The 11,033-nt window shown below is 46.4% G+C and overlaps 5 protein-coding genes across 5 annotated transcripts; 2 read left to right on the forward strand and 3 right to left on the reverse strand.

The window, feature by feature from the left end:
- Positions 1-436: 436 nt before the first annotated feature.
- Positions 437-1,190, forward strand: PADG_04020 (peptide alpha-N-acetyltransferase complex B subunit NAT3; the record flags this gene model as incomplete). The annotated part of the gene is made up of 3 exons (XM_010761387.1): positions 437-605; positions 685-916; positions 1,019-1,190. The coding sequence occupies 3 exons, from the start codon at positions 437-439 to the stop codon at positions 1,188-1,190; spliced, it is 573 nt and encodes a 190-aa protein (XP_010759689.1).
- A 542-nt stretch (positions 1,191-1,732) lies between these two features.
- PADG_04021 (uncharacterized protein) lies at positions 1,733-3,160 on the reverse strand (the record flags this gene model as incomplete). Its single annotated transcript, XM_010760980.1, has 2 exons — positions 1,733-2,861; positions 2,964-3,160. The coding sequence occupies 2 exons, from the start codon at positions 3,158-3,160 to the stop codon at positions 1,733-1,735; spliced, it is 1,326 nt and encodes a 441-aa protein (XP_010759282.1).
- A 1,594-nt stretch (positions 3,161-4,754) lies between these two features.
- On the reverse strand, positions 4,755-5,416 carry PADG_04022 (DNA-directed RNA polymerase core subunit RPO26; the record flags this gene model as incomplete). The annotated part of the gene is made up of 3 exons (XM_010760981.1): positions 4,755-4,878; positions 4,951-5,247; positions 5,370-5,416. 3 exons carry the CDS (start codon positions 5,414-5,416, stop codon positions 4,755-4,757), a joined length of 468 nt encoding a protein of 155 aa, XP_010759283.1.
- A 390-nt stretch (positions 5,417-5,806) lies between these two features.
- On the forward strand, positions 5,807-7,591 carry PADG_04023 (uncharacterized protein; the record flags this gene model as incomplete). The annotated part of the gene is made up of 2 exons (XM_010761388.1): positions 5,807-5,888; positions 5,940-7,591. 2 exons carry the CDS (start codon positions 5,807-5,809, stop codon positions 7,589-7,591), a joined length of 1,734 nt encoding a protein of 577 aa, XP_010759690.1.
- A 1,392-nt stretch (positions 7,592-8,983) lies between these two features.
- On the reverse strand, positions 8,984-11,033 carry PADG_04024 (uncharacterized protein; the record flags this gene model as incomplete). The annotated part of the gene is made up of 3 exons (XM_010760982.1): positions 8,984-9,142; positions 9,241-10,211; positions 10,295-11,033. The coding sequence occupies 3 exons, from the start codon at positions 11,031-11,033 to the stop codon at positions 8,984-8,986; spliced, it is 1,869 nt and encodes a 622-aa protein (XP_010759284.1).

The raw sequence follows: 11,033 nt of genomic DNA on the forward strand, positions 1-11,033 counted from the left end.
AATCTGCACAGCGCATCAAATGGCAGCGTGTTTGCATCCCCATCAGTGAAGTTGTTCATGTTTTTATTAATTTAGTTTACTTCTTTTTTATTGTTGTTTTGCCGAGTTGGTAACAAGCCCGTTTCGAGATCCCGTGACTCGATCACTCAGCTACATTGGTATCTGAGATACAAGATATAGATATATTATTTTATTTCCAATCACCCAGCATTAACGGCATTAAACAATATCAGAAAGCTAAATATTCGGGATCGCTCAGGTCCCCGTCGTACCTGAATCGTGCTCATTGGCCGTGCAAATATCTCTGGATGTGCAGCAACTTTTTCTGCTGCCCGCACTTCGCACCCGCTCAATATCAGGTTCTATATTTTCTCTGCGCAAGTACGGAGTTCGCCAAACACTTAGCCAGAACAAGAAGAAATACTCCAAATCAGCCATGGCCACTGTCCGGCGCATGACATCCTCCGATCTCTTTTCCCTCAACCTGACCAACCTCGACGCCCTAACGGAAAACTACGACCTCAATTTTTATCTCAATTACCTCATGAGGTGGCCTTCTCTCTTCAACGTAGTCGAAGATCGAGATGGCCAAATAATAGGCTATAGTACGTCCGTTATGGACATACCCCATATTGTTGCGGGTTAGATCTTATCTGAACTGCAAACTGACTTTCTTCGACTCAGTAATGGGCAAGCTTGAGGCCCAACACTCGTCAATGAGACACTCAGAACACTACACGCCATGGCATGGTCACATTACAGTATTAACGATTGCACCCGCCTGGCGCAGATTGGGCTACGCGCGTCGGCTGACAGAGAGCCTGGAACGGGTCTCTGATATCAATGATGCATGGTTTGTAGATTTATATGTGCGAGCGGGCAACACGATTGCTGTGGGAATGTATAAAGGGATGGGGTACGTCCTACACACACATACACATACACATATTTCTATTCCAGCTTTCTTTCTCAATTTTGTCCTCATAGAACGTTGCTCTAACTTCATCTTTCTCTACAGGTACTCCGTGTTCAGACGTGTGGTCAATTACTACAGTGACGACCCCACAGGTCTCTCAGAGGAAGGAGAAGATGCGTTTGACATGCGAAAACCCCTCAGTCGTGATAAAGATCTCAGACATACCCGTGAGAACGGGGAAACCTTTTTGGTCAACCCGGAAGATGTATATTAGATAGGGGAGGAAATCGCTAACAACTCTCTCTTGGTAGGATCTTTAACTAGTATGACCATAGATTTATAATTATGCATGATAGATTTTTGTGTGATTCTAAAATTATTCCTATGATCGTTGTTGCTCCTGTTATCTAGCTAGAGTTGATAAATATTTCGGCTGGTGCTCTTTCTGTATCCACAAGGCAAATGCAGCACTTGGAAGCCCGATCTCGACTTCAACTCCGTGTCAAGGGAGGAGTCTTCGAAACGAGTTAAGCATAAAGGTGTAATTTTTCAATAGAGACAGATTCTATTTTAAGTGATAAAACAACTAGAGACAACTAACGCACGTGAATGATACAAATAAAAGACAACATATGAGATCAAAAAACATCACCAGGCCAGATATGAATCATGATGTACAGTTTTAATAAACAAATAATTCTAAGGTAAGAGAAAGCGAGAATGCCTGCCTATGGGCAGATGTCGCATGAGGTATCGGTTAGTTACATATAAACTCCACTGATCACATCCCCTAGAACCATATGTAGAGGAAGACCATCAGGCATGGACTAAAAGTTTTGGTCCAGTAAGCAAGATGCGAGCAGCCATCAGTATCGCAGTGGAGACAAAAAAGCAGATGCCCACCAGCACTGATACGCCCACATAGCTCCCCGTGAGATGCACGATAGCACCACCAATCGGAGTCCCCATTAGTGAGCCCGAAGCGCAAAAGACAAACGACATCCCCAAGCGCGTGCCAAAATCTCGCATATCAGTTGTTATGTTCATAACCGCAATAGGTGCCACAGCGACGAACCCCGCCGCGGTAAATCCGTACAATACAACTAGAGCAATTAAGCCAGCCGCGTTGTGTATTCCAACCCACGCAAAAGCAAGGATGCCAGTGGCGAGGGTCATGGGAATCATGATATTCAGAGGGCCGATGAAATCGGCGACGTAGTTAGGGAGGATACGCCCGACTGTTGAACTTGCGTTGAGAATGGCAACGAGGTAAAACGCCAACTGTTCGCTCATTATGCCATTATCAATCGCGAAGGGTTGTATGTAGACAAGCACGTTATAGAGGCCAACGAAACCGACGAACTGGGCCATGCAGAAGAGACAGAAAACCGGCTCCTTGAATGCCGAAAGCTGCACGAGAGCACGCTTCTCCTGTGGCTTGAATCGTATACGGAGCAGAGACAGTGATATCAGCCCCGTGGTGGATGCGGTAAAGCCTAACACCCGAGTAGCCCACGCAAAGCCGAGTTTCAATTGAACCTGGCGGAACATTACGGTGTAAACCATCCCGCCAATGCCAGTTCCCGAAGCTGCGATTCCGTTTGCCAGGGCTCGTCGACGTTTAAAATACTGCGGAAGAACCGCCACACAAGGAACAAAGACCATTCCGCATCCTAGGCCGATGCAAAAGGCCTGCGAAAGCATGATCTGCCACAGCTCAGTGGATATACTGGTCGTCATGAGCCCGAGTGAGTAGAGAAACCAGCCACCTATCACCAGCATTCGGGTGTAGCCAGCATCGAAAAGAGGACCCGTTACGGCACCTACGAATAACAAGAGAAACGCCTGGATGGAGCCGATCCATGATATTGTCGATGGGGAATCGCCCACAAGAAGTTGTTGTTCATAGTACGTTTGAAAACTGCCATATGCAATCACAAGTCCCCTGTATCATTGGTATTATTTCGAATATTAGCTACGGTGATTGAATACAGACAGGCTCAAAAGACCCGAAAGGATAAGATGGATCTTCATGGCTACTAAATACCAGGTATTGAAGAAGAGGAAGAAAGACGCCAGAACTTGTGACCATGCCTTCCAGCCATGATCATAGCAGAGCTCTTCATTATCGTACGATAATATCTGATTCTCAATTTGTGGCTCTTTCATCTCAGAACCGCCCGATGAGGAAGAGCATGTCGACTCAGAGACCGGCTGAACCTTTTCATCTGCGGGTTCTCCCATAACCAGTATGGGCCAGCCGAACGTAAACCTCGGGACGTCGAGATATAGCCAGCAACAGACCAAAGGAAATTGTATACAAATGAAAAGAAAGGTTGTCACTGAATGTATTCAACCTTACGAATGGACTTCATAATGGCAAGAAGAGAAGACGAAATGATCAGAAGCAAGCACTGGGAACATATGAGCATATGTAGGGACAGCAATACCCGACTATTATATGAAATTGACGATGGAGATACCTTGGCTGCGGCGTCTTTTAAAGGGGGGGGGGGGGGGGGGGGGGGGCGGGGAAGATTCTTCCACATATTGTTGTCATTGCTCTCACATTTAGTGGGTCAGGACCGGCCCGGAAATTTTTCCTCTGCGGTAAATACTGCGGGGTTTTGGATTCGTTGGCAAAGGTGAGCAGAGATAATGGAGACAAGATGGGGGTGAGCTTGGGTTAGTGAAATACCTACACGTAGTTGGAAAATAATAGGCTTGTCAGGGCCCTAGTAGAATCGGCATTTGTTTTACGAGCTCGGTAACATCTGCCTAGACGGGATCATCAACGACCTTTTGGAGAATTGATGGAGCATAATATTGTTGCTTATCCATACAGGCATCAAGACAGTAGGGAAAACTGCTTTGGTGATGTTTGACGTTTGATGTTGGCGTTGGATGAGAGAAAATACTTGGCGCCTAGGGCTAATCCCCCAGCAAGCAGCCATCCAAGGGATCGGGGAAGAAACTGTCGATAAGGGACTCTTATTCCACCGCCAACATCAGCTAGTTGCTTGATCATCCGCATATGACATGGGGAAAAGATATCAGAAAGAGTAGACGAGCCATAATAAACCCCAAGGTTCAAAGCCCCCGGAATACTGGGCGTCTGGCATCTCTTCGTGAGGTTAGGGACAGGTGCCTGAACAGAGATTGAAGACATGAGGGATGATAGATGGCGGCGATTGCAAGACCAACTCTCATGTATAACATGAATCTTCCTGTATGTTGCAGCCGTTAGCGTTGGAACGGAGTTCAATTTGCTGGTCTGGTTCTCGGGGTCTGGTATGACATCTCTCTGTTAACATTTAACAGGGGATGACCCTCTTGCACGCGGCCAAACCCAAGTTGCACTGAATCTCCTGCATGTTACACCATACACCAGCATGCTCTCCGTCATATCGGATACATTTGTGGTCTTGATACTCGGATATAGTCAGTCCAACCCGGGGACCGAACTCCTATCAATGTGTTACCAACGGCAATGAAAAATCAAAAAAAGGAAACATTTTATGGATCTATGGCAATATAAAGACAATCGTCTATCTGTTCGCCATCATGTTTCTTCACCAACACTTTTGCTTCTCCTGTTGCTCTGAAAAGTTATTAGTGCAGGGTAAATCGGGTACCCAAAGCGAACCCCCAAACTCCACGCGCTATGCGAATAACATAACATATTAAACATAAGACAGAAACCCACGCTTGCACATTTAGTAATAGAAATTTAAAACAAAGTGATGCGCTCAAAGCAGCTCCTCACAGGTCCAGTCCTCATACCTATGGCCAGGGCCGGGTTAGACACGATTACACCTATGCACATAGGAGCTTAGGCTTACCATCCATCAGGCAGGTATCTCCTGACAATCAGAGGAATCTTTTTCTGGGCGAGTTCCTTCAGTGCGATTTGTAAGGGATCGGTTTCTCCTTCTAGGTCAACAAGGATCGGCGCGTTCATGCTGCAAACTATGTCAGCGATCGCTGCATACTTCGAAAGATTCTTCTCCTAGTACTCGCCCAGGAAAACTAACCTAATTTGTAGCGCTCGTGTACCCAAAACTCGCGCCCGCTCGTATTTTGTCATGTAGGGAGTTGTAGTGCGTTGATCATTGGGGACCTTCTTTTCCCGTTGCTGCAACATGACCTTGCCTTTCGATGCGCCAGCGTTAGGATCACCCGAAGCAGAATTTTCATTTCCATTATGAATATGTTGCCCATTGCCATTCACTATGGCATAGCCTTGGTCGCCCTGTTCTGCCTGCTCTGGTTCAATATAGTCCTCGGGCTCGTTATCAATATACTCGTACTCAGGTGGCTCATAGTCGAATCTATAATACGGAAAGCATTAGCAATACATTTCAAAGAACTGAAACGCCCTTTAGCGAATTTCTATCGCGGCCACGAGCTTTGCAGATAGATAGCGACTGAAAGGCGCATCGAGGGTGCTAACCCAGCGTCATCGTGATCTTCGTGATCGCCTCCACCGTAGTCCGACATCGTGTCTAATAAGAGGATTAATGGTCCACGATTCACAAAATTCAAGGTAGAAGAGCCTGTCAGAATGGGTTGTAATCAGGCTTTCGGGTCAGGCGTCGGTATCCTGAAAGTGTTTGTTGCTACGTTGTGTCGACCTGGGGAGCAGAAGCAGAAAAGTTAAAACTTCGGGCGCTAATTCGCAGAGTTAACTATTGCGCTTGTAGATTAGATAAGCGCGCACCGCACTTTGGCACGCCAAGATTTTCTGCTACGCAATAATTTTTTTACATCGAATTCTCAGCAATTCTGGCTGACAGCTGGGAAAGCGGATACCAATGCCATCTGCCACCTCCAAATGCCGACAATTTATGCTCTTTAGTTTCTAGTGAATCTCGGGGATGGAAGGTAGTCATGTCGCAGAAACGAGAAGCCTCTTCAGAATCCCAACAAAAGCCAAAACGGTGGCAAAAATCGGCTCCATCAGAATGCCCTGGTAAGCCCTGGAGATAGCTATAAACAGCTCAATTCTCTGACAATTCTGCAGATATTGTCGAGGATAGCTCTCAGTCAGACTCAGAATCTCAATACTCGTACTGTATGAGTCTCGATGGTCAGCAGAAAACGCCAACGCCCATCACACCGGTCTCTCCGGCGTCCTCAAGATACCCATCGGACCGCAAAACACATCTTTGCCTGTATGAAGGATGCCTCAAAGCATTCAACCGGCCTGCACGACTTGCAGAACATCAGAGATCGCATACAAATGAACGTATATTTAACTGCACACATGAAGGCTGCGAGAAAACCTTTCTACGAGCCTCCCATCTCCGCCATCATGTGAAGAGTGCTCATACTACGATTCGAGACTATGTATGCGACAGAGAAGGGTGTGGCAAGACATTCGTCACTGGATCACGTCTACGGAGGCATTTAGCTACACATGAAGGAAGGGATAAGTACAGATGTACCGAATATTCCCCCTGCAACGAAACATTCCGCAAGCATTCCACTCTCCAAAAACACATCATAAGCGCCCATTTAAATAAGAAGCCATTTCCTTGTCCGCACGTCGACCCCGTGACTGGAAAGCAATGTGCACAGGGATTCGATACGGCAGGGCATCTCCGGGCCCACGAAGGTAGACTTCATGGTGGTGCACGATTCACTTGCGCGGAATGCACGTCCTCGAATTCAATAAACGATAATACCCCAACCATTTCCTCATTGACAGATGGAACCATGGATATGCATCGGAATGCAGTCTTTCCAACTTACGCTCTACTTCAAGCACACATGAGATCTGTGCATCCACCCACTTGCCCAGAATGCAACATGACTTGTTCATCCGGCCGAGACCTCCGTCGCCATCTCGAAATCACTCACGGAACTATCCCCCTTGAAGAGCGCAAGATCCACCCATGCTACTACCCAGATTGCGGCCGTAACTTCACCAAAAAGGGCAATCTCAACGTGCACATAAAAACCGTACACGAGGGGGAGAAGCGTTTCATCTGTGGTGAAACGGATCTATCCAATTCGAAAAAAGTAGAAGGTTGGAATTCGAAAGATAATAGTTGTGGGAAACGTTACGGGAGCAAGCTTGCGCTGGAAGAGCATGTGCGGACAGCGCATCTGGGCCTGAAGAACGCAAAGGCGGAGCGGAAAGAACTTCTTGGCCTCGCGAAGAATAGTAAAAGCAGCAGTTCTCGAACCAAATCCAAAGATAAGCCGAGCCAGTTGGCGACCCCTTCGAATCTCACCATGTTGACCGGAGAAGGCTACGCAGAAGAATCTGGCCGGAACATCCTATGTTTGCTAGAGCCGTGTGCGCATCGCTTCCATCGGGACTACGACTTGTGGCTGCATATGGCTTCGAAACATAATTTAGAAGATAATGATATTCAGATACTATTTATGCAGCGTACGATGCAGGGCGGGGACCAGAGTTTCGATATCGACTTTGGAAATCTGCAGGGTTATGGATATGGGTGTGCTCCTGGCCCTGGCGCTGAGAACACTACTGATATTCACGCCAAGGGGGCTTTCGATTGTGGTAGGGAATTGATAGTCGGAAGGGCGGCGGATTATAATGCCAATGGATTCGTCTCTACGGGTCACGGCTACGGTAATACCGACATGGCTCTGATTGATCCTGTCTTGACATTTACACATGATCATCAGATGGACGATGAATAAGTTGAGGCACGAAGACTCTGTCGCACAAAAGTTGCTTTATACGTAGTGCACTTGAATCGGTTGCAATCCTTGTAATGGCTGTTGGTTGTTTGTTACCCCTTTCAGGAAAAGCAGATACGTAGCAATGATATAAATCCATACGTAATAATACAATAATACTTAGCAAAAGTCATGTTTCCTTGTGATGAAGCAATTGACAATTTGGTTTCTTTCCTGCTGTTAACTTGATAAAAAATAAAAGGACTTCCATGCCAGCCCACAGCAATGAACATTTGTAATATGAATGTAAACCAGAGGATTTATCTCATCACATTCCGTCATATAAAATTAAAGCAGAAAAAAAGAGTAGAGAATCACAACGTAATTTAAACGAGGTAATAAGATGTGGGTACAACTTAAAACCTTGAGAGGCTGTGACGCTGTTAAGTCATCAGACAGCGTTCAGCCAAGGGACAGTCCGCAATAGTTATACATAAACGTTCAACCCACTGAAACTGGGAGTGTGGGATACGCACAAAAATCAAAGCTCCTAACAAATACACATAAAACAAACCATCGTAACTTGCAGCTTCATCTTGCATAGACAAGAGAGAACAAGAAAGAGTTTGCATAACTCTTGCCCGTAAATTGCGAAAGCAGGCATCGCTCATTCGTTTATCCGTTCATTTAATAACAATCTTCGAGGCAGATATAATCAGTATATACCATCTACGAAGGGCCGAGTGTATAATTCGACTGGAAATTTGGAGCCGCAGTGCTCAGTTTCCAGAGGAAAAGAACCAGGAAGAAACCTAAACGCACCAGGCAAAATACAACAAAACTTAAACCGCTGAGAAGAGGCTAGAAGTGACAAGTTAACACATAGGGACTGGACACCAAGGCAATCTTGAAAATGGAAGATTGAGGGGCCACATATCATGTAGACCAACACAATATTAGTAGAATCTTGGGCGAATGTACGTTCCAGCAACTAAGTAAGCGAAAGAACTGCCTTTCCCTCATCACTTTTAGATACTCTTTTCAAAGTGCTCCAGAGATTTGCAGATTGGGGAAAGGAGTATAAGCAGGCCCCATCAAAACTTTTGGCCCAAGGAGACCAAGAGGGAGTTTTCCCCAAGCAACTCAGTCCTGAACACAAAAAGAGGATGTGGCTGATCTTTCCAGGAAAGGGTTGGAATAGAACGTGGCCCACGCATATGCTTCCTAGAGGAATGAAAAGAACTGGATAATTGATATAGGTCAGTGCAAGCTGGACGCACAGGTACAAAAATATTCATCCGTATAAATAAAGAAGGGAGAACGAACGTCTTTGTGAGAGTGTTTATATAACTACGTCAAGCAGGTCTTTACCTCCAGGGTTTCTCGAGGACACTGGGCTCATCTCTCTCTGCCTCATAACTCACACAATATCTCCACTTCGTCTAGCTCCTCTTGATAGACACTAGGTGATGTGTCATTGCGTCCCCTTCTCAGTTCTTCGAAGATCATGGCCCTGGCCTGTCTTGGCGTACAGTTAGGGGCTAAGTCAGCGCGTTTCGGTTTCGAGCCCGTCTAGTTATACCACCGGAGTCAGTTATGTTCCTTTTCCAGAATAGAATAGGAAAAGGGACGAAAGCAAGAAGCAAAGTGGAAGAGGGAAGGAAACATACAATTGGACCTTGCCCTTTTCCAACCTCAGGTTCTACATTTGGCTGGTAAGGAGCAGTTCGAGAATGGGAATAATTGTGTTCATCCCTTTCAGGTTTGCTCTTCAGCTCCTGATAAACCACCCTTTCCTCCGTCGCGTCCAACTCCTCCGTGTAGGCCGCAGAAAATGGAGAGGTCTGATTCGCCGCCCAGTTGCTGGGATCAGTGGGGAGCGCAGGCTCGTGACAGAGCTTGTAGAATCTGGGCCGTGACTTTTCCAACCTGGCCCGCTTTCTCAACGCTGCTTCTTCTTTTTTCCAGTCACGGACTGGCCTGCTGGAGCGGGGGCGGTAACCCCGGATCTGACCTGGAGCAGCGGGGAATGCCGTTACCCTTCTGAAATTCTTGTCCGCTTGCACCGAAAGACGCAATTCATCAGCTCCGGGAGTGTATGCTTGGTTAAGTGAGTTGAGGATATCTTCGTCATTCGAACCCTCATTGGAGGTGGGATATCGACCTATAATGTCGTCGAGGTCAAACATTACATTGCATATGGCTCGGACCAAGAAGAATTTTTCCTCAGAGAGCTTGGCTGGCAGATCGTGGGAGGAAAACCTCCTGGCAACGTCACAGAATAGGTCGACTGCTTCGACGCAACGTGCCTGCGCTAACCAACGGGCAGTGTTCATCATGTGGTCGATCACGTCGTTCATGGTGCCAATGCGGTTCTCGGCTTCAGGTTTGTTCTGCTGGGAGGAAGACGACCTCGCTTTGCCGACTTGGTCCTTGTCGTTGCCACCTCTTCGTTCCACTCCTTTTTTATGATGCTCGAATCTATCTTCCTTGGCGGGATTGGGAGGTCCCATATAGAACCTAGGAATTTGAGGTTTAAGCATCCTTACAAATGACCTGCGGCATATATTCATCCTAATCAATCGCATGGACATTGTCGTCTTCCTAAAGTTCCCATTATGTTCAGTAAAAGAAAACTCATCTGATAATGACAGCTAGTTAGCGTTTGGCTGTCACCAAATGAATATGTTAGGTTGTAAGGGAGAAATTTAGAGGAGTATTTACTTTTTCCATCCAGAAGAGTGGAACGGGATTTGATTTCGAGTTCAAAATTGAAGATGGCCATGTAAGCCTTCTTCAACGATTTCAACTTGTTTATGTTCGAGATCAAATCTTTGTCCAGCCAATGAATGGTCTCACCCCCATCCCGCAAAGGCTCGACGAGGTCTCGAAGCAGCTCAACCTCATTTAGCAACTGAAGTTTATCCGCGCTCCATGCTGCAGATGGGCGATAGCCGGCGATGTTGCGAACTGAGGGCCTAGAATGTGTATTATAGAAGCTTATCCGCATCTGACGCTGAACTTTGGTAAATGTTTCATCTGGCTCAAAAAGCAAAAGAAGGAAATGTCTATAGGAACCTGGAGTAGCACCCTTCACAAGCTTCTCAATCAAGTCTGACAGACGTCCCATCCACGCTTTGAGATTAAAATCTCGTCCAAGCTGTTTGATTTGTTCTTTCAGTCGTACAAGTCTGACTTTCGCAGGGTCTCCCTCTGTTTCTGACAAAGGTGGTGTGTCACCTCTGCTAAAGAGGAGATTAAAGTCTTCATCACCAGGGGGAAGCTCAAAAGGAAGTGATTTGCCCGGTTCTTTATTTGGGTACTTGGGAGCACTCCTTGCAGTGGGTTCTGGATCGGAAGGGAAACTCCCAACTATCTCATACCTAGTCCTAGGTAAGCGCCCGTAAATGCCTGCCTGCAAGCCTTGGAAGAGGCTTTCATCTCCATCAAAGTAACTAGACAT

This window comes from Paracoccidioides brasiliensis (genome assembly GCF_000150735.1).
Source record: "Paracoccidioides brasiliensis Pb18 unplaced genomic scaffold supercont2.4, whole genome shotgun sequence".
NCBI lineage: Eukaryota > Fungi > Ascomycota > Eurotiomycetes > Onygenales > Ajellomycetaceae > Paracoccidioides > Paracoccidioides brasiliensis.